The sequence below is a fragment of the Lynx canadensis genome, chromosome E2, assembly GCF_007474595.2.
Source record: "Lynx canadensis isolate LIC74 chromosome E2, mLynCan4.pri.v2, whole genome shotgun sequence".
NCBI lineage: Eukaryota > Metazoa > Chordata > Mammalia > Carnivora > Felidae > Lynx > Lynx canadensis.
The window spans coordinates 44,489,567-44,513,546 of NC_044317.1; the positions used below are offsets into that span (position 1 = coordinate 44,489,567).

The following is a 23,980-nucleotide window of genomic DNA, read 5'->3' on the forward strand; positions in this document are numbered from 1 at the left end:
GTCTCTGCCCTCTATGTCTATGGCTACAGTCATTCTTCCTTTTACTTGAAGGGTAGCACATGTTTACAGTTGATTATCAGCCCATTTCCTCCCTGTAGAATTTTGGAAATCTGATAGCCTTCTGTTATTTCATTCTGTCTCTGTTCTTTTCAGTCCAAGCCAGCAGTGTTTCTGCTGATATCACATTTGTAAAGACCTTGTGGGTCTCCTCTGTTTGTCATAGAGATCCACACAATTAGACAAGAGGGTCCTCCATGCATCACTGTTGAGCAACCATTTCCATTTGTTTCTACTGAGATGATTGATTGGATCCATGAGTCACATACTTAATCTCTTCAACTAAAATTGTCCAAGCACTCTCTCCAGAGCAAGCTTTCTCCAGTGAACTCCTAATTTCAGCATCCTTTGCAGTTTGCATAGGCTGAGAATTCCCCCAAATAATCAGACTTTGATTCCTTTTTGCATAATAGTTCCTTCCTAAATTTCTCTTTCCTTTTATATTTTATAATAAGCAGCAAGAAAACACCAGGCCCCACCTTCAACATTTCCCTTGGAAAATTCCTCAGCCAAGTATTCAAGTCCATCACCTACAAGTTTGCTTTTCACACAACTATAAACCACAATTCAGTCGTTTTTGGCCACTGTGTAAGAATGATCTTTCCAACAGTTTCCAATATTAACATTTCTTTTGAGCCCTTACCAGAAGTACCATTATATGTTAATATTTCTAATAATATTCTGTTCATGACACATGTATCCTCAAACAAAATAGCTTTCTCAATCCTGCTATTTCCTGAGCCTGCACTTTACCAATCCCTAACAATCTGTTTAAGGTAATCTAGGCTTTTCTATCATATGGCTTAAAATTCTTCCAGCCTCTACCCATTATCCAAACCCACTTCCACATTTTTAGATGTTTGTTTTAGCAGAGCCCCATTCCTTGGTACCAAAATTTGTTAGTTTCCTGTGGCTGCCATAAAAATCACCATAAATCTGGTGGTTAAAACAATAAAAATACAATATACTGGGGCGCCTGGGTGGCGCAGTCGGTTAAGCGTCCGACTTCAGCCAGGTCACGATCTCGCGGTCCGTGAGTTCGAGCCCCGCGTCGGGCTCTGGGCTGATGGCTCAGAGCCTGGAGCCTGTTTCCGATTCTGTGTCTCCCTCTCTTTCTGCCCCTCCCCCGTTCATGCTCTGTCTCTCTCTGTCCCAAAAATAAATAAACGTTGAAAAAAAAATACAATATATTTATAAAGTGGCACATTTATAAAATTAAATTTAGTGGATATGATTTCAAATGGAAGTTAAAAATTATAAATTTAAAAACAGAAAAATCATACAGAAAATGGCATCTGCCATTACTTTGAATTTTTGCAGAGACACTTCAAGTAGGGTAACTTTTTACAGCCAAACATTTGCATAATATCTTTTTTGCCCCTTCCCTCTTCAGCTGAGATATATTATATCCCAGAGATTTGCATGAGGAGGGATTAATATAGGATTGGGAATAAGGAAAGTTTAAAATGTGACATATAGATTTGGGATATTTGCTGTTTGTCCTCGGATGCCAAAGGAGTCTGGGACTGGCCTACTCATTTTTAAAAATTTCATTACAATGAATACAGTAGCAATGTATCTCTTCTAATAACACCCCATTCCATCTCCCCCTATAAGTGACATATATTTTGGTGGGTATAGTAACTATGATAGTAGAAATTGGGGAGATCTTGGGAAATAGCTAAGAGCATAAATATGTAGAGATTCTCAAGGATTACTATCCAAATACTTTTATGACTTGTTTATATAACCTCCTATACTGGAAGTTCTTTTAGGTAAGAAAACAGCCTAATCATCTGTGAGTTCATAATTGTACTTTTAAGCTTAGCCATTTAAAACACTGTCTGTTAGTACACCAGAATTTCTAGTATATCATACACAAGACCTATAAAACATGAATATTATGTACTATGTATAAAAATAAACTAAGAATATGCATACAATGCTCTACTGCAAATAAAACATGGCTATTTCATAATATAATCAGTAAATCAAGAGGCAGGATAGAACATGTAGGTATGCCAGATAAATTATATTTTTGTGACAGCCACAGAAATACATATGAGACGAAACAAAGGAGAGTAGAATATCCAAGAAAAAGTGACTCACAGTCCCAACATTGGTTGGTTGAGGTTAGAACAGATTCAGTTATACCACACCTCCCCTATCATTAAATATCCAGGAAAAAGGGTAGATTTGCATCCTCCGTCTTGAGTATAATTCTTGTTAGTTGCCATTGTTAACATATAATAAATAGTATTAATTCATATACAAATATAGATTTATTCAAATGAAACTATTACCAGGTTCTCATGGTTATGAATATAGACCCTGTAATCTTACCTACTTATTTTTAGTATGTTCATCCTGCCCTCAAAAAGAAACCACAAAATGAAACAAACAAATCCTCTAAATGTAAATAGTTACTAGTAAAGGCTAAATTTCACAAAGTTCTGTCTGGTCAGACAAGGCACTATAATTTTTAGACCCTTTGAAGTCTAAATATTTGTCATGTCTGAATTTCCTCATTACCCACTGTCGTTTTTTGTTTTTCTCTCTCAAATTATCTACAAGCCCTGGACAAGCAGGTTTCCATTTACTATCCACTGGCAATTGCTGTCCCTTTCTGTAAGGCAGAGGGCCCAAATTGGGGGTGGGGGATAAGCTTATTTAAATTTTAAATGCATTTTATTATACACAGTAACAATATATGTAGTAAACATATGTTACAAATAATCAAGGGCCTTCAGTAAAACTGTTCAAGGTGTTGAACTTACTATTTTCATAGAAAAGATGCTATAGACATTAGTGTTTTAGCAGATTTCCAATTCTAAAACATCAATATCTCTCCAGTGATTTTTCCATTGGGAATTGAGACCCACACTTCCTGAGATAAATATATAAAAGGCTTAGTTGTGTGTGTGTGTGTGTGTGTGTGTGTGTGTGTTATTTCACAATTCTGTCTACTGTGACTTATATTCCCAAGTTTTACTCATCTTTGTCATTTCTTAACCTCCCTTTCTCTAGTATGAATTCTATGGTGTTAAATAAGGTGTATGCTATGGCTAAAAGTATTCCTATAATCATGACAACTATAGGATTCGTTCCGATATGAATTCTCTAGCTTTGTGTAATTTAAGCCATAGCGAGTCTTTCTAGATTTGTTACATTCAGATATTCATGACTAACAGTCTTCTTACAATTACAATATTATATGGATTTTTTAAAGTAAAATTCTCTAGTTGAATGACTGCTAAAGACCTTTCTCCACATTGCTTACAATCAGAGCTGTTACTTTCCAAAGTTAATCACCTCATATTAAGAAAGGTCTGAGATGTTTGGCAGTATCTACCATAGCTGAAAAAAACTTACATACACCCTTGGACTGAGTAATTCATCTTACTATAAGATCAACAGAAATATACATACACACATACACAGAATATTTACAGCATTTAGAGCAGTATTTTTATTACAACACAAATTTATAAAAATACAAACATCCATCAAGAGGATAAATAGTGGTATATTCTTAAAATGGAAAAGTATGCACAGTGAAAATGAATACATTACTGCCACATGCAATAATGTATGAATCTTAAAAATGTTGAGACAAGACACAAAATAATTCATGATATATGATAAAACATAAAATTTAGACATGCAAAGACTGCTTCATGATGTTATAAGCCAGGGACATGGTAATCTTTGGGGAAATAACAGTTATTCTTTATTCCAGAGCACAAGGAGAAATATATTTCATACTTTCTTTCTTTTATGGAGACTGATATTATAACCATTTTGTATCTTGCCTCTGCATATATTATGTAAGCACTTTAAAAAAATAATCTAAGCGAACAGAACTTGAAAACTTAAAAAATTAGCTTCATTTCTGATAAAGTTCGATAACAATGATCATATCCATTACATGTGCTAGTAAACAGCAGACAGTTCTGTGGTTGGTACTTTAACTACTATTACATTTGTGATTAAAATTACCTTATTAAAATGTTTTAGCATGCTTTTTTTCCTTAAACTAAAGTTTTACAATAACTTGGAAAGGCTTCACAAAGAGATCACATCATTTATTGAATTTCTATGTTTTCTCCCTTGTGAGTTCTCTGATGGACAATGAGGTTTCTCTTATAACTGAAGGACTTACTACACTCATTACAAATATAGGGTTTCTCTCCTGTGTGAGTTCTCTGATGTACAATGAGATTTGTTTTCTGGCGGAAGCACTTCCCACATTCATTACATTTATATGGTTTCTCTCCTGTATGAGTTCTTTGATGATGAATGAGATATGACTTCCTGCTAAAGGCTTTCCCACACTGAGGACATTCGTAGGATTTCTGTCCTGTATGTATCTTTTGATGTACAGTGAGAGTTGCTTTCTGGCGAAAGGACTTCCCACATTCATTACAAATATAGGGTTTCTCTCCTGTATGAATTCTCTGATGCAGATTCAGATTTGTCTTCTGACTGAAGGATTTCCCACATTCATTACATTCATATGGTTTTTCTCCTGTGTGAGTTCTGTGATGATCAATGAGGTATGACTTCATTCTAAAGGCCTTCCCACAGTGAGGACATTCATAGGATTTTTCCCCTGTATGTGTTCTCTGATGTGCCACAAGGGTTGTCTTTTGGCGAAAGGACTTCCCACATTCATTACAAATATAGGGTTTCTCCTCATTATGAGTCTTCTCATGAAGAGCGAGGGTTGTCTTCTGGGAGAATGATTTCCCACATTCATTACAAATATAGGGCTTTTCCCCCGTATGAGTTCTCTGATGTACAGTAAGGTTTGCCTTCTGGTGAAAGGACTTCCCACATTCTTTACAAATATAGGGTTTCTCTCCTGTATGAATTCTCTGATGTAGAGAGAGTGTTGTCTTCTGGCGGAAGGACTTCCCACAGTCATTACACTCATATGGTTTCTCTCCTGTATGAGTTCTCTGATGACGTATGAGGTGTGACTTCAATCTGAAGGCATTCCTACACTGTGGACATTCGTATGATTTTTCCCCTGTATGTGTTCTCTGATGATCAGTGAGGGCTGTCTTTAGGCGGAAGGACTTACCACATTCATTACAAACAAAGGGTTTCTCTCCTGTGTGAGTTCTTTGATGATCAATGAGATATGACTTCCTTCTAAATGAATTTCCACATTGATGGCACTGATAGGGTTTTTCCTCTGTGTGAATTCCCTGGTGCAGAATCAATACTGACTTCCTGCAGAAGGACTTCCCACATTCAGTGCATGTATGTTTTTTTTCAATATTCGTTGTTCTTCTCCTTTTATTATATTCAGATGGGTTTTCCCTTATGTAAGCTCTATTATGTGTAATTAATTCTCCTTTTTTAAGGAAGGCTTTCTCACAGTCATTATATCCAAATGGCTGTGCTGGAGTTTCCACCTTATGATATTGTATAAGTACGTCATTATGACTGACAACCCTGCCACGCTGATTATGGGATTTGACTCCAGGTTGAGCTGTCTCTGGTTTAGTATTGAGAAGTGATTTCCCATATCCATTATACTCACTAAGTCTCTTTCTTGCAGGACTTATATTACTGATGATTAATTCTGAAACATTTTTAAAAATCTTTCCATGAGTATCATATTCAGGAGGTAGATTTTTTGAATTAATAGGGTTTTTGCTTAAAGTAAATGTCTTTTCATATGCATTACTGTTCTCTTTAATCAGTTTTTTGTGGTTGATGAATACAACTGATCTAGAAAACTTATCTTGGTATTCCTTGAATTTCACTAAAAAGTCTTCATCTTTCCAATTTTCTTCTACAAAAGAATATAATAACAATTTGTGAATCTTCACATATTTGCTATGGAAAGAAATTGTACTGGTGTCTAGTATATGAGATCAAAAAAGACCCTGGACAAATTATTCCTTGCCAGGGAAAAGACACAAAGCCTAAAGAAAAACTCTGCCTCGGTGTGGACAAGAATGAAAAATTAAGCAATGAACGCTAGTAACTTTTGCACTTTGTATCAGAACTTCATACAGAAAGTTAAATGAATACACCAAGCAGTGAGAAGACAAAGAATGGTGAAAGAGAGACTGATGTTTGGACAGGTGGATTTGGAAGCAATGAAGTGAACCTTTCAAGGGCAGTAAACTTTAAGTAGGATGGACAAGAAAAATTAGTAGAAAAGCTTATTCAAGAAAAATATTAGAGGAAGGAGTGCTTTTGGAGAACACAGATCAGAGCCTATATTTTTATACATTCAGCTCTAGACTGTGAGGCAAAACATTTCCAGTTATTCCACCACCGCCTACTATGTACCCATCAATGGCTCATTAATCTTTCCAAGTATCAAGTAATTTCCTAGTGTTTAAAAGACAACCCTATAGCCTAGGCTTTAATCCTCCATATAATTGGTTATCATTTTCTCCTGTGAGAAAAGAGCTATGAAGACACTTCCAACAGGAACTTTAAAACTGACTAGGAGTATATTTATTGGTGTATTCATTATTGCTATTACTATCAATCCTTTCAGAATGGTTCAATAACAAAAATCTCATGACCATCAATTGTAACTATTTCTTTTCACAGACTTACTTTTTCAGGTTTAAGGAAAAACTGCCACAAAAACTGCCTCAATATAGTAACTTTTCTTTTTTTTTTTTTAAAGGTTTATTTATTTTTGAGAGAGAGAGAGAGAGAGAGAGACAGAGAGCAGGGGAAGAGCAAAGAGAAAGAGGGAGAGAGAATCCCAAGCAGGCTCCACAATGCCAGCACAGAGCCCAATGTGGGGCTCTATCTCCTGTGAGATCGTGACCTGAGCTGAAATCTAGATTTGGACGTTTAACTGACTGAGCCACCCAGGTGCTCATAACTTTTCTTAACTCCAGTTTTCCACATGGTGGACAAGATTACATCTCATTCTAAGTGATTAACTTTAACCTTCATTTCTCTTATATTTTATAGCTATATTTGACTTCTGTTATTTTGCAATCATCCACATCTAGTGAAATAATGTTAAATTTAGGTTCAAAAAATCTATTTCTTCCTTCAGTCCATTACTCTCAACACTAACATATAAGGAATTTCTCCTGTAAACAAAACTTTGAATCACTGAGATTCACTTTTCATATTCAAACAAGTTTTCAGGGTTGTCCACCTATCTGACAACTTTCACACATAAAAGTGAGGCCTCATCTTTTTTGCCTTATAAATATCTCACTTACTCCTAATCACATACTTTGCTTATGTTTTTTAAATCAAGTGGCTTGCCTTCCATTCTTATTTCTACTCAGATTATCTTCAAGAAAATGCTATGTTCCATGATGCCAAAAATCCTTCACTTATTTCCCCCTACCACTTTAAGCACTATTTCTTTATAACTTAAAAATGGTTATGGTCTAGGAAAGTAATTTTAACAAAATATTTTCACAAGCTTAATCGTGTCTTAAATATTTTGTGAAAGATGCAGATTTTGATAGTAATCCTTTTCCATAGAAAGGAATACTTTATTGATTATCTCCTTTGAACTCTTCTGAGTTTACATTAACACTGTATATCCTACCTAGATAGGTAGTGTTTGGTAGAATCCAGCCAATTCAATGTTTATTTATTTTTGACAGAGAGAGAGAGAGAGAGAGAGAGAGAGAGCGCGCGCATGAGCAGGGGAGGGGCAGAGAGAGAGGGAGACACAGAATCCAAAGCAGGCTCCAGGCTCTGAGCTGTCAGCACAGAGCCCAACGCAGGGCTCGAACTCACAGACCATGAGATCATGACCTGAGCTGAAGTCGGACGCTCAACCGACTGAGACACCCAGGTGCCCCAGAATCCAACAATTTCAACCAGAATCTATACAGCCATGGCCTGAGCAGGTACATCTGGAAGGAGCTTACCATGCTTTGTGAATAGAGCAAAAGCGTAACTTGCCTGTATAGCTTCAAGTTAATGAGCAACTATGGAATATTTAAAATATTATATACTATAGCAAAAAAGATACAGAGGATCTTATCTTTGAATTAAAAAAGCCTTAAGCATAAATCACATATAACTGGGTACCAAATTACATAATTATTTTCAAGAGTTGTATGTGTCTGAGTTGGTAAGTAGCATGGGAATTCAGAAAATCTATGTGAAGTGGTTAAGGAATAGTTTATGCAGAAGAAATCTCAAGACTTAAAACATACATAGCATATGGAAGGGAGAACACAACACAATGAACAGTACAAGCATTATGACAAATTACACATGTGTGGAGAACATTGAGGAGACTATATCAAGTGGAAATTACCAAAAGTTTTCCATAATGGAGAGAAATAAAGTTGAAAAGACCAGATGAGGGCTTATTATAGCAGTCCTTGAATGAAGCATTTCAATTTCATATAATAGGGAACAAGCAATGATATCTCTTGTCAGAAAAGTAACAATATAAATTGAAAGAATTAGGACAAAATTATAGCAAAGCCAAGCTGTAATTATTGTAGTCAAGACATGAAATAAGATAGTTGTTATTTTGTATGAGGTCAGTGAAAAATGAAAATATGGGAAAACGTAAATACATTTCACAGGCTGATAAACATAACACAGATTGTGAAGAGATTCATAAGAGATGATGATAGAGACAGAGAAAGCTGGTATCATGGTAAAAATAAAATATTTGGAAACAGACAGTGGGGAAGAATTTAAAGGCTAGGAAAGTTTGTGATTTTCATTTCTAACATGTTGTCACAAAATAGGTGAAACATCAGAGTGCAGAACCCTTGAAGTACTATAGTGAAGGTGGGAGAAATGCACTGAGTATGTCAGTGTTACAGACCTCTACATAAAACAAAGACCTTCCATCCTCAGAATGGATGAGATTACCATAATTTAAAGGAAGATCCTTTGAGGTCAAATCAGAGAAATAAGACTGAGAGTCTAGTGAAACAACATACATTTAAAAATATATGTATCAATGACCATTATGTGCCAGGTATTATCAGGCAGTATGTCCAGTGATTAAGAAAATAGACCAACTTGGAAATAATCACTCAGAGAACCAGGATAAGAATAAGTCAATGCTTTACCCAAATGAAGGGTTGATTTCAGGAATGATTATCTGCCATATAAAGTGAACCACAAAAGTTTAATAGAAGAGAATGATAACTGTGGAATTATCAATCTGGGCCAAAGCAAGTAAGTTTTAAAATTAACAGCTATATTTGTGGTGAGAAGGGGATCTTAGACTTAGCACAGAAAACAAACCTGAGGCAATTAAAAGAAAGAAAAAGAAAAAAATGGAAAGCAACTGAGAAGAAAAACATTAAACAAGAATTTTCTCTCTTATAAAAACAGATTTAAGAATGTTCAAAAGAAAATATACAATGTCAAGAAGAGACTGAAGTTAGAAAAAGACACAAAACAAGATAAAAGATCTAAAACAGAAGGTTTATAATACATTTTGATTAAGAGTGGCAACTATCTTTGATAACATCAAGCAAACTAGAAAAGAATATTATATTGGGAGAGTTGTATTTAAAAGTTTGATTTAAGTTTTGCAGGAATAATAATCATTTCAAAGGTTAGGAGCCTTTAAAAAGACACTCCTACACCAGGTGGCATATTTCAAAGGTGCCACCTACCCCATGACTATTTTAAAATTTATTCTCCATTAGATTTCATCCACCTGAAGAGTCAGAAACTCACCTAAGCAGGTATGACCTGTAAATGATGTCCATGGCTCTTCTCCTCGTTCTAACTTGAGGATCACATCAGGTTTGGTCATGTGACACCCTGACAAAGAAAAATTTGGATTGTTTAGGCTTCAATACATTTGAAAAATTAGTAAAGTACATTTTCAATACTGCAAATTAAGATACTTCTTTGTGTAAGAGTAAACTTAACGTCTTGCTCTGGGCAAGTACAAAATTATCCTTTCTGCAAACAAAAAAAGAATTCATCAATCTTATCCCTGAAACACAAGATCACACATAATTCAGGCACTTTGAAAGGAAATGCATGCTACTGAAAGTTTCAAAGAGAGTTTTTCTTACCTACAGAGATGAGGTGGCAATAGTTTTCCAACATCACATCCATGTAGAGAGTCTTCTGAGCAGGATCCAGGTGCTGCCACTCCTCCCGAGAGAAGTCAACAGTCACATCTTTGAATGACACTGATGCCTGCAACGGATTGGAACTGTGATCAGAATAAGCTGACTAGATACTGGGGACTACTTTTGATCTGTTCCTTTGGGGCATTCATATCAATGTAAAAAAAGCTAATCATTTTTGTTTTGTAATTTATATTGTAAGGTAAACAAAAGACAGAAGTACCTGCCACTGAATTTATTTAATAATTCATCACACAAATATTTATGTAAAGTCACTTTGTACCCCCAAACTGCATTAGTTTACTGGAGTGCCAAGACATACAAAACACTGTCCCTGCATAGCCTCAAAGCCTTCAAGAAAGTATGTTTAGGGGCGCCTGGGTGGCGCAGTCGGTTGAGTGTCCGACTTCAGCCAGGTCACAATCTCGCGGTCCGGGAGTTCGAGCCCCGCGTCAGGCTCTGGGCTGATGGCTCGGAGCCTGGAGCCTGTTTCCGATTCTGTGTCTCCCTCTCTCTGCCCCTCCCCCGTTCATGCTCTGTCTCTCTCTGTCCCAAAAATAAATAAACGTTGAAAAAAAAAATTAAAAAAAAAAAAAAAGAAAGTATGTTTAAACATACACCTGCTTGAAGGTGTTACAGGTACTACAAGAGAAGAATGTACAAGATGTGATATATTACAAGGGCAACACAATTGAGGAGGTAAAACTTTTCTCTGTCAAGATTAATGTATTATGCAGAAAAAATATGGTTTAAAAATGCATGGGAGCAACTTCTGGCATCCAAAAATAATACAGTCAATTGATCAAGAAAATGATCCCTCAGATAATCATTTATACTTAACATAATATATATGTCTGAACACAACATATAACAACTCATAGATGGAACTGGAAGCAATCAAAGCAAGCAAAAATTGAAGGAGAGCTTAACCTTTCTTATTTATTTATTTATTTACTTACTTACTTACTTATTTATTTATTTTTAAATTTTTTTTTTTAACGTTTATTTATTTTTGAGACAGAGCATGAACGGGGGAGGGTCACAGAGAGAGGGAGACACAGAATCTGAAACAGGCTCCAGGCTCTGAGCTGTCAGCACAGAGCCCGACACGGGGCTCGAACCCACGGACCGTGAGATCATGACCTGAGCCGAAGTCGGACGCTTAACCGACCGAGCCACCCAGGTGCCCCAAGCTTAACCTTTTTTAAAAAAATTGATTTTTTTTTTTTTTTTTTTTTACTTGAGAGAGAGAGGGAGAGCATGAGCTGGGGAAAGGGGCAGAGCTAGAAAGAGAATCCCAAGCACGCTAAATGTTCAGTGTGGAGCCCGACGCAGGGCTTGATCCCACAACCCTGGAATCATGACCTGAGCTGAAATCAAAAGTCGGATGCTCAACCGACTGAGCTACCCAGGTGCCCCAATGGAGAGCTTATCCTTAAAGGATAGCAACCATGATGGGTAAGAATTGTTCAATCCATGGCTTTTTTGCATGAAGGTACCAGAAACCCCATAGCTGTTAAGGCAGCTGAGCTCGAGATTTAGAAATAAATTCTTGAAGTGAGAGAACTATAGAAAGGATGAGAACCAAAATCTGAGTATAAACACTGCCAGAACACCACACTGATAATTAAACTAAGCAATTGTTGGAGACATCAGGGAGGACTTAGGAAAAAGCAGACAGAAAGATACCAAAAAAGAGTTTTGAAAAATAGAAGTGCATCTAGTGAGATTCTGAGATTTTGGCATTTTTGATTACCAGTATTATACAACCTGATCATAGCACAAGCAGAAGAAAACTGAAGTCTTACTGGATTGAGGTGTCAGAAGTTGCAGCTCACAAAGCAGCAGGAAGTATAAGTAGTGGAACACTGGAAGAAACAGGCCTACTGAAAGTAAGTCCCCAAATCTAAGTATAAACTCTCACCAATTCCTTAACTGAGAGCTAATATATATGAACACAAGGAGAACCTATCTCCCCTCACCTAAGGGGGCCAGGGTCAAAAGCAGCAGCTGGAAGCTTAAAGAACTGAGCTGACATATCAGCTGCTTCATACTTGGGGTTGGTGCAGAGTTTAAAGTTCAATTTCAAGCAAGTTAGTTGCTTGCCAGGACAAAAAAACCAATAATCCTCAGAAAAAAGACGTAACAGTATCAGATTACTATGTTATTCATGATATCCAGATTTCTAGTAAAAATTACTAAATATGCAAACAAAACAAGGGAGAATATGACTCATATTCAGAAAAAGCCAGTCACAGAAATTAATCCCTAGTGGGTCCCAATGTTGGATTTTGCCAAAAAAAAAAAAACCACCAAAAAAAGCTTCAAAGCAGCTGCTCTTAATGTCTTCAAAGAACTAATGGAAAACCTGGGCATAGAAATAGATACAACTAAAAAGTCAATAGAGGAGGGGTGCCTGGGTGGCTCAGTTGGTGAGTGTCCAACTCTTGATTTTTAGCTCAGGTCATGATCTCACAGTCATGGAATCAAGCCCTGTGTCAGGCTCCATGATGAGTGTCCACCCTGCTTGGGCTTCTCTCTCTTCCTCTCTCTGCCCCTCTTGCATTGGCATTCTCTGTCTCTCTCAAAATAAATAAATAAAACATTAAAATAAATAAATAAATAAATAAAAAGTCAAGAGAAGAATGAAAATGAACCATTAACATGTATTTGATTGATACAAAATACAACAGTATATACGAAGAGATGAATAAAAACAGATTAGGAGGAAACTTAAATGCACATTAGTAGGTGCAAGAAGCCCATCAGAAAAGTCCGTATAATTCCAACTATATGACATTCTGGAAAGGCAAAACTCTGGAGACAGTAAAAAAAGAAGGGAAAAAAAGGTGTAACCCTAAAAGTTTTAGGGCACTAAAACTATTCTGTATAATACTATAATGGCAGAATGTCATATATTTGCCAAAATCTATTGGACTTTGGAATTATGTATCAATGTAGGTTCACTGTAATGAATGTACACTCTGGTGCAAGATATTGATAATGGAGAAGCTATTAATCATGTATGGGGGCAGACGGTAGTGGAAACTCTACAATTTTGTCATGAACCTAAAACTGCCTTGAAATATAAAGTATATTTAAAAGGATTAAAAACATAGGTTAAGCATTTGGAAAACAAAACAGCAAAATGGCAGCCCTAAATCCATTTACCTCTAATTGTATTAAATATAAATGGACCAAACATTCCAATAAAATGACCAAGATATTAGAATGCATGAAAAAGCAAGATTTAATATAATTCTGAGACATATTTTATTTTTTAAAGTTTATTTATTTATTTTGAGACAGAGAGAGAGAGCAAGCACATGCACATGTACAACTGGGGAAGGGGCAGAGAGAAAGGGAGAAAAACCCAAGCAGGCTCCACATCCAGCTCAGAGCCTGACACAGGGCTCAATCTTATGAACCATGAGATCATGACCTGAGCTGAAATCAAGAATAGGAAGCTTAACCAACTGAGCCACTTAGGCGCCCCTACAAGAGACATATTTTAAATACCATAGACACAAATAGGCTGAAAATAAAGGATGGAAAATGACATACAAACACTACACATGGGAAAGTTGAGCAATGTTACTACTGCAGACAAAGAGAGGCATTTTATATTGATGAAAAAGTAAATACACCAGGAAACTAGAACAATTACAAATGTATATATATTTAAATAACAAGAGTTTCAAAAAACATAAAGCAAAAATTGACAAAAGTAAAATGAGACTTAAAAAAGTCCAAAACCATAGTTGATGTAAATGTTTGTCAGTAAAAAGGGGAGGAAAATCTGGACAGATTTATACCCAACATGGGGCTCCAATTTACAACCCTGAGATCAAGAATCACATACTCCAGTGACTGAGTCAGTAAGGTGCCCCTGTAGAGCACCATTAATAAACTTCCAACACTGTCATTTAGAACCTGTTTAGACATGTTAGGTGTTTTACATTTCCAGGTTAATTTTAGAATCAACTTATCAATCTTTATAAAACAACTTACTTAGATTTTGATTGAGTTTTGAAAGACTTTATAAATTGGTTGGAGATAACAGATATGTTAACAGTAGTAGGTCTTCCAATCCATGGACCTTATGTATGCTTATTTAGGTCTTCTTAAATTTCTCTCAGCAGTGTTTTGTAGTTTTCAGTGTACAGGTCTTGTAAATGTTTTGTTAATTTTATTCTTTAAACTCATTTTCAATTTTTTGTTGTTAGTATATAAAAATAGAATTGATTTTTGTATTTTGATATAAGTGACCTTGCTGAATTCACTTTTTATTTCTAGTACTTTTTTTTTGTAAATTCCTTAATACTTCCTACATAACCTGGTCATATTATCTGCAAATACAGTTTACCTTCTCCCTTTCTAGTCTATATGCCTTATATTTCTTTTTCATTCTTTACGCATCATCTACAGTGTTGACAGAAGCGTTAAAGTAGACATCCGTGTCTTGCTCCTGATCTTAGGAGGGAAAACAGTCATTCACCATTAAGTATGATGTTAGCCATAAATTTCATTAATTTTATGAAAATTTTCTTTTTGGTTATTCTTTGACCCAAAATTGATTACTCAGAAGTAGTATATTGTTGGGGCGTCCAACTTCGGCTCAGGTCATGAGCTAGTGGCTTGTGGTTTGAGCCCTAATGTTGGGCTCTGTGCTGACAGCTCAGAGCCTGGAGCCTGCTTTAGATTCTGTCTCCCTCTCTCCCTACCCCTTCCCCACTCACACTCTCTCCAAAATAAATAAACATTTTTTTAAAAATTAGCATATTGTTTAATTTCCAAACATTTGGGCCTAGTCTAGGTATGTTATTTTTATTGACATCTAATTTAATTCAATTGTGGTTAGAGAAATGCTCCATATGATTTCTTTTTATTGAGATTTGCATATATTCTTAGTGTATAGCATATTTGCTCTGGAAAAACATGTGTTGTGAGATTACAAAAAGTGATGCTCTACAGGGGTACCACTCAGTCAGTGGAGCATGTGATTCTTGATCTTGGGGTTGTTAGTTGGAGCTCCACATTGGGCGTAGAGGTTACTTAAAAGTAAAAAAATTTTAAAAAGGACAAACTATATACTATCTACAAGAGGCTCACTATAAATATGAAAACATAGGAAGGTTAAAGTAAAAGGATGGAGGGGCACCTGGGTGGCTTAGTCAATTAAGCGTCCAACTCTTGGTTTGGGCTCAGGTCATGATCTCACAATTTGTGAGTTTGAGCCCTACATCGGCCTCTATGCTGACCCTGTGGAGTCTGCTTGATATTCTCTCCTCCATTCTCTCTGCCTCTACCCCACTTGCTCTCTCTCTCTCAAAATAAGTAAACTTAAAAAATTTTAAAAAGGATGGAAAACATGTATACCGTGTAAATACTAATCATAAGAAAGCTAAATTGGCTATAATATCAAACAATACAAATTTCAGCACAAAGAATATTATCAGGGATTAAATAAGGCATTTCAAAATAACAGAGGGGATCAATTCATGAGAGAATGTAACAATTCTAAATGTGAATGCACCTAAAAACAGAACTTAAAAATACATTAAGTAAAAACTGATAGAAAAGGAAAAACAGACAAAACCAAAATTGTAACTGAAGATTTCAACTTTCTTCTCTCAGTGATTGCTACACAAATAGACTGAAAATCAACAAGGATACAGAAGTTTTGGGGCACCTGGGTGGTTCAGTCAGTTAAAAGTCTGACTTCAGCTCAGGTCATGATCTCACTGCTTGTGGGTTCAATCTCTGCATTGGGCTCTGGGTGACAGCTCAGCGCCTAGAGACTGCATCTGATTCTGTGTCTCCTTCTCTCTGCTACTTCCCTACTCATGCTGTCCCTCTCTCTCAAAACTAGAAAATGACTTAATTAAACCCAAGTATTGAGAAAAAAAAAAGGAAACAAAAAAGATGTGAAGAAAGAGGAAACAGAAAAACAATGGAGTAAACCAATGAAACCCAAAGCTGGTACTTTGAAATGACAAATGAAATTGGTAAAACTCTAGGCAACTGACCAAGGAAAAGAATAAGACACAAATTATCAACAGCAGAAATGAAAGAGGGGCATTGCTACAGATTACACAAATATCAAAAGGATAAAAAGAGTATATTTTTGATAACTTTGTCAATAAATTTGACAAATTCCTTGAAAGATACAAACTATAAAAGCTCACTGAAGAAAACACCCTGATAACCTGAATATCCCTAATTCTACCAAGGAAATTGAGCTGCTAGTTAAACCCGTTCCCACAAAAAAATCTCCAGGTTAACATGGCTTCACTGGTGAATTCTTCTTTTTTAAAATATATTATTATTATTACTTATTCATTTTCAAGTTAGTTAACATACAGTGTAGTTATGTAGTGGCTTCAGGAGTAGAACCCAGGTATTCATCTCTTATATGACACTCAGTGCTCATCTCAATAAGTGTCCTCCTTAATGCCCATCATCCATTTAATCCATTTCCCCACCCACCTCCCCTCCAGCAACTCTCAGATTGTTCTCTGTATTTAAGAGTCTTTTATGGTTTCCCTCCCTCTGTTTTTATTTATTAAAAAAAATTTTTTTTAATGTTTTATTTTTGAGAGAGAGAGAGACAGAGCATGAGCAGGGGAGGGGCAGAGAGAGAGGGAGACAGAATCTGGCCTGTCAGCACAGAGCCTGATATGGGACTCAAACTCACACACCACGAGATGATGACATGAGCCAAAGTTGGACACTTAACCCACTGAGCTACCTGGGCGCCCCTCTGTTTTTATTTTTTAATTTTTAAAGATTTATTCACTGGTGATTTCTAACAAACACTTTAAGAAGAAATAGTACCAATTGACACAAATTCTTTTAGAAAATAAGAGCGTATACTTCCCAACTTATTTTAAAAGAATTATCCTGATATGAAAACTAAACAAAGGTATTACAAGAAAAAATATAGACCAAATTCTTTATGAACCACAAACAACTCCTTAACAATGTACTATATTAGCAAATTCATCAAACATTACATAAGTGGGATTTATCCTAGAGCTAGAGCTTCTAAGTTGGCTGAACACTTCAAAATCAATATAATTCATGGTGTTAATAGAAAAAAGAGAAGGGGCACCTGAGTGGTTCAGTCGGTTAAGTGTCCAACTTTGGCTCAGGTCATGATCTCATGGTTTGTGAGTTTAAGCCCCGCATTGGGCTCTGTGCTGTCAGCTCAGAGCCTGGAGCCTGCTTCGGATTCTCTCCGCCCGCCCTGCTCCTATGCTCTCTCTCTCTCTCTCTCTCTCAAAAAAAAAAATAAATAAACACTAAAAGAGAGAGAGAGAGAGAGAGAGAGAGAGAGAGAGAAAAGCCAAATAATGAGGAATAACCAATAGATGAAGAAAAACTTTTGAAAAAATTCAGCACCCTCTCATGATAAAAACTATCAGCAAACTGGAACTTCTTTAACCTGATAAATCAATGCAAAATCTATAGCTAATATCATACTTAATAGTGAAACTCTGAATCCCTTTCTCCTAAGGCAGGAACAAGGCACAAATGTCTGTTCTCACCATTTCTATTCAACATTATACTGAAGGTTCCAGACAATGCAGTAGATGCACAGTTTGAAAAGCAAGAAGGCAAGCAGTCATTATTTACATATGACATGCTTATCTATGTAGAAAATCCTAAAGAATACAAAAAATTACTAGAATAAGTGACTTTAGAAAGATTGCAGATCAATATACAAAAATCAATTGTGTTTTCATATATTAGCGGTGAACAGTGAAAATTTGAAATAAAAATGAATAGCATTTACAATAGCATAAAAAAAATACCCAGGGATTAATATAACAAAACGTGTAAGACTGTACACTGAAAATAACAAAACATTACTGAGAGAATTTAAAGATAAAAGGAGATGTACATCATATTCGTGAATTGGAAAACCATTATTATCATTGATTACTATTATTGAATTTAAACTGTTAATATTTTAACATCTTCCACTCCCCTAAAGGGCTATCTTTATACATTCTTCTAATGTGCTTTAGTTCTGATGCTATAAAAAGTATAAGGTTAACAGTCACCGATTAATGTTATAAGTATAGAGTTTCTGTCTGGGATGATGAAAAAGTTCTAGAAATACATAGTGGTACTGGTTACACAACGCTGAATATATTTCATGGGGCTAAACTACACACTCAACAATGGCTAAAATGGTGAAATTTTACACTACGTATATTTTACTACACACACACACACACACACACACACACACACACACACACAAAGTTAAACAGAAAAGCATAAGAAACACAAAGATCCATAAGTGAGCAGTGGGGTGAGCACTTGGAGGACTGGAAAAGGAGCAAAGGTGTTATATGGGAAAACAAGTGACCAGGATATGAGAGAGGCACTCAAAATAAAGATATCAAGGGAGATGAAGGCAACTGTGGTATAAGGAATAAAATCACCACTAAATTGCGTAGTGGAAGAGAGACATTTATTTAACTCAAGCTAGCTATATTATATTAGCAGGTGGGTATGGGACTGGGGCCAAAAGCAGATAGAAAACAAAACAAAAAAGAACACGATGGGCAGGAGATAATGAGATAAATCTTGGGCATGTGCCTGAAGTATCTGCGGAATATGCAGGTGGTGATTTTTAGTTGGAGATTGGATATGGTTTTGACACTCAGAACAGAGGTTTAGGTTTACAATTATGTGAGCATTAGAATAACGGTGGTAGACTGTGAATAGGAACAGGGAAATGAAAAAAGAAGAGAACCAATAAAGAATCTGGAGTACAGGGGTGCCTGGGTGGCTCAGTTGGTTTAAGTGTCCGACTTCGGCTTAGGTCATGATCTCACTGTTTGTGGGTTCGAGCCCCATCAGGCTCTGCGCTGACAGCTCAGAGCCTGGAGCCCACTTCAGATTTTGTGTGTGTGTGTGTGTGTGTGTGTGTCTCTCTCTGCCCTTTGCACTCTCTCTCTCAAAAATAAATAAACATAAAAAAATTATAATAATAAAAGAATCTGGAGCACAGTAGTATTTAAGAGGTCCAGATATAAAGATGACATTTCTGAAAGAACCAAGAGATAACAACATCTTTGAAACCAAGGGCAGGATATTTCAAGAGTTATACTTGTAATTCAGTATGGTGATCCAAGCATATATATTTACTTCCGCTGCATCCAAATATAAAATTAGAGAAGTTTAAAAATAGGAACACCATTAGCATAATGGGGGAGTGTTATTGGCAGGCCATGGATTTTTAGGAATTGTTAGCAGCTATGGGCAAAACTGGAGGATCAGACAGGAGAAAAGCAAGATTCTCTGTTCTTTGTACAATTTGCAAAGCATAACTCTTTCCTTAAAGCCTCAAGACAATAGTCCTTGCTACTTACTAAAAGCAACATCAATTCCATCTCCATCTTGACTGTTTTTATTTAAACAAGCAAAGTTCATGCAGTAATATATTCTCATTTGAGGAAATGCATTTTTGTCCCAGCTCTGCTTCTGGGAGAAGACAAAGAAAGATGTTTAATGATAAACCCACTTAATGTGTGAAAATTAGTTAAAATTAGAAGGAGCATTTGTGGAAGGAAAAGGCTTATCTGGCCAATATGGAAAGAAATGGGGACACTTTCCTGAAGGGGAAGATAGGCAGGAGGATTTGGTACAAGAAAGGCAAATGCTCAAATATCCTTAAAAAAAAATAAAAAAAATAAAGATTATTTTGGAAAAGAGAGAGGAACCATCACCTCACCTGAGCCATGGTTTTGAGATTTGCAAGAGGTGACCAGTCTTCCTTTGGGTTCCTCTTTGGAAAAGAGGCAGTTCCTAAGAAGGCAAAGCCAAGATGAAAAGAAGCCAAAATGACACTATACACGACTTATAGCTCTCTTATGACTTGTCTCAATTGAAATCGCCTCCATTTCCCTTGCTTTGGCCTTTGACCACTCTGCACATTCCACATAATTTACAGGAAGGAGAATAAGCTAGACAAATCTTATTTTATCCCAAAATCCAGAGATAGAGGCTCTTGGGCAAGAGGTTAGATTTTGGGCAAGTTCCCCTCCTTTCTAGCACTAATTTTTCTCTCTTAGCAGCCTACCTTCAAGCTGCTCTCCAGAAGGCTCTACCATTTACACTATCACCAACAATATATGAGAATATACTGATACACCTTGATAAATGCTACCGATACCAACTTCTTGATGTATGCCAATACCTTGATAAATGCTACCGATACCAACTTCTTGATGCATGCCTATCTAATAGGTAGAAATTGTGGTTCTGGGTTTTATTTTTCCCATTATAAGAGAAAATAAGCTTCTTTTCATAAGTTTAAAAAACATCCTTAGTTTCTCATCTGTTAATGGTCTCTTATAATTCTTTCACTTTTCTATTAGATTTTTATTTTCTAGATTGGTTATTAGATTTTTTTTTAAAGGAAGGAAGTACTGTATTCACTTCAAATAATTTATAGTTTCTCATATGACTTTGTTTTTGCCATGCAAAAATAACTTATAGCAGGGGTGCCTGGGTGGCTCAGTCGGCTAAGCGTCCAACTATTGATCTCAGCTCAGGTCTTGATCTCACGGTCATGAGTTCAAGCCCTGCACTGAGCTCTGCAATGGGCATGAAGCCTACTTAAATACAAAAAAAACCCAAAAAACCCAAAAACTTTCAACAGATTATTGGCCATTGGTTTAATACTGTCAGGTGTTCAATAATCTACTGTTTCCTCCACTCATCAAAACTGCCATCTTTATTCCTTCTTGGCCTTTTGGCTAAGATCAAGTATAACCATATACCTTACTTCCTTTATATATCTGAGTAGATCTGGATTTTATATTTAGTTTTACTGATCTGTTCATTTAATTGCAAAGATGACTCGGCAGTTATTAGTTTTAAAACATATTTTAGTATCAGGTAGAGCTACTTCCCCCTTCATTATTTTCTTTCAGAATTTTTGGCTTATTCATATTCTCATAAGAACTTTCGTTCTTAGAAATTTCTCGTAGAAAATTCAAAATTTTTACTGAAAATTTAATGGAATTGCATGAAATGTTAGGGAGTTTTGACACTTTGTCACATGTCTTCCTGTTCTTTTATTCAAGTCTTATTTTTTGAGTCCCTTAGAAACATTAAAAGAATTCTTTTACTTATAGATTATGAAATTCTTTGTATCTCATATTTTTGATGACCACTGGTCATTTTCCATAGTTTTCTGATACATATATATACACATAAGCACGCATATATAAATGAAGCTTATTAATTTGTCAATGATTTTTCCAACAAACCTCTGAATTTTCTAATTGTTGTCACTGTTTATAACAGCATGGTAACTTATAAATTTTTCTCTCAGTCTCAGCAGATGTTCCAAAGATGGTGAGGAAAGCAAGCTTCTAAGTGTCCCTCATTCTAAAATAAAGTCTTATAAAAAACATAAAGTTTTGCTACCATTAATTTAACTCCTACTTTGTCTAAGAGAGTAAACTATTTTTTAGGACATAGTTTTCCAGGCGAAGAAAAGTGGGTGCTTTCTTATAAGAAACAAGGGGCCCCTCAGATGCTGATGTCACTGGGAAACAAAGTGGTAAAGAGAGTTTTGGGGGAAAATGTATATATTTCAGGATTTGAAAGGGCAAAGTGACTAAGGGGCTAATTCTCACCTGAGCTCTAGATGGGCAACCCATGGATGGAGCCTGCCTGGAATGGCTTGGATTCTCTTGTCCAAGAGGACTCACTGGAGAGACAACAAGACCCACCAGAGCAGGTGGCCAACTGCATGCCCAGAGGAAACATTGAGAAGACAGCTGGAGAAGTGGCTGTACCCATAAGAAGGGAAGTGTATCTGGAAGTTCCCAGCAGTGGGTTCTCTCAGAAGGTAAGAGATGACTTACAATAAATTATAATGGTACCAATCATGTTAGCCTCTTCTTGTCCCTAACTTCTTGTCTCTTGTTTTCCAGCTCCCAATCCATTCCAGCCAGAGACTACCCACCTAGAGGAAGTAGAGACAAAATAGAGGTTGAAGAATTAGAGAAGAAGCTGATCATGTACCCTTTTCCCAGGCAGGCTTCCAGTAGGAGGGAGGGTTTTTATTTAAAACAAGTTTGAAGTATTGGTGTCTATAGTGAATGTTTTTTAAAATATTCATTTGTTTATTTTTTGAGAAGGAAAGAGAGAGCAAGCCAGGAAGGGGCAGAGAGAGAGGGAGAGAGAAATCTTAACCAGGATCTGCACTGTCAGCAGAGAGCCCAAGGTGGAGCTCGAACCCACAAACTGTGAGATCGTGAACTGCACTGAAACCAAGAATTGGATGCTCAACCAACTGAGCCACCGAGGCGCCCCTATAGTGAATATTTTATTTAACTAGTTAAATAGTTACTATGAGACTGGTCTTGTATTTAAATGTTCAACAGATTCAGTCTTCAGAACGAGCAAAGATATTACTCAATCTGTCTCGCAATGCATCCAGTAGTAGCAGGGAAAAAAAGGGATTCACCCAAATAGAAACTTTGAGTGGCAGTTAGGGGAGAAATTTTTTGTGTCTTGCCCAATTTTTTATGGTGTCCTACTCATTTCAACATACCAATCATTAGTCAGTGTGGGGTTTCCCAATATACAATCCTACCATCTGAAAATTATTTTTATTTTACTTCCTCCTCTCCATCAAAAAAAAATCTCTATTTCACTTATCCAGTTGCCATAGAGTGAAATCTATAAGCATATAAAATGCCAGTATTCAGATAATCGAAACAATACATATTTAACTGGTCATGCATCCAATTTCTCAAGCGCTCCATCTCAGTCACATAATAACATTCACGAATTACTGCGGATTGTACACACAAGATACTTTAAAAATTAGACAAAGACACAGTTATATTACCCACGACACAATCACAATCCCATAGGCACATCACAGGCATAATCTCACCGAGCCTATAACATACTTCACACAAAATAGCAAAATTTTACTCACAAAAACCCCTTACTATCGTCTCTCCAAAGTCGCATGCAGTCTCAAAAACAAATCAACTCGCATCCTATTTGAAAAATTAGACAAACATAGAGACCTTATCACTTTCCAAACAACTGGTTCCACAACGTCACACGGAGTAACACATGCCCAAACTGCACAAGAACGGGCACAAAAAGCTACACGAACTGAATGCCCGTGTGTGCCAGGCCGCACTCCGAAAGCTGGGGTTTCCTCACGGTGCGGGGTGGGGGTGGGGGGACAAAATTCCTGCCCTCCCCAAGCTCACACCAACTCGGGCTTCCAGTTCCCTCTTCGGCGCTGTCCAGCCTGGACTACCGGTTCCCTCTAGGACGCTCCCTGGCCCGGGCTCCCTTTCCCTTCTCGGCGTTCCCGGCCCTGGCTCCTTCTGCTTAGGTTCTCGCCTCCCTCCCGTTCTCTCTAGGGCCCAGAACTCTTGCCTTCTTCCCCGGCCTTCCTGGCCAGGTTCCCGCCTCCCTCCTCTGCATTCCCCCCAGGTCCCGCCATCACCCGCCTCCACCGCCTCCGTAGGACCCACCAGCCTCACCTTCGACCACTGGCCAGCGGTCTGCGCCTGCGTACTCCCGCGCGAGCTGTACCTCCCAAGTGTCTCTGCGGCTCAGTCTTTGAAGCCGCAGCCTCCTTGCGCGCGCTCGACATCCGGGCTTTTCCAGCCTTGAACTACATTTCCCAAAGCCCCTGTGCAGCTTTTGAAAAGAACTTTGAGCCCTGGGTCCTCTCTGGTTACCCCTCAAAGTCTTCGCGCTCCGAGTGGCCGCCGGAGTCTGGGCGTGGCGGGCGCGCCCAGTGAGGAAGCCCCGAGCCCCCAAGGTGCAGACAGGGCGCG

General features: G+C 37.1%; 1 protein-coding gene across 2 annotated transcripts; it reads right to left on the reverse strand.

Moving 5' to 3' along the window:
• Positions 1 to 1,259: 1,259 nt before the first annotated feature.
• Positions 1,260 to 23,980, reverse strand: ZNF567 (zinc finger protein 567). 2 transcript variants are annotated; one of them, XM_032591442.2, is made up of 7 exons: positions 23,681 to 23,980; positions 23,116 to 23,179; positions 22,031 to 22,131; positions 19,885 to 19,958; positions 10,077 to 10,203; positions 9,730 to 9,816; positions 1,260 to 5,863 (listed from the first exon to the last, which is right to left on the reverse strand). In XM_032591442.2, the coding sequence occupies exons 4-7, from the start codon at positions 19,891 to 19,893 to the stop codon at positions 4,143 to 4,145; spliced, it is 1,944 nt and encodes a 647-aa protein (XP_032447333.1). In that variant the 5' UTR covers positions 19,894 to 19,958; positions 22,031 to 22,131; positions 23,116 to 23,179; positions 23,681 to 23,980; the 3' UTR covers positions 1,260 to 4,142. The 2 variants fall into 2 exon arrangements, with proteins under 2 accessions (XP_032447333.1, XP_032447334.1); XM_032591443.2 differs by lacking the exon at positions 23,116 to 23,179 and having other exon boundaries at positions 21,800 to 22,131.

Excerpts from the sequence above, each read along its gene's own strand:
- ZNF567 (XM_032591443.2), bottom strand. Across the intron at positions 9,817-10,076 it reads TTGCCACCTCATCTCTGTAG|GGTGTCACATGACCAAACCT; the intron begins GTAAGAAAAACT and ends TTTCTTTGTCAG. Across the intron at positions 5,864-9,729 it reads TACAGGTCATACCTGCTTAG|AAGAAAATTGGAAAGATGAA; the intron begins GTGAGTTTCTGA and ends ATTCTTTTGTAG.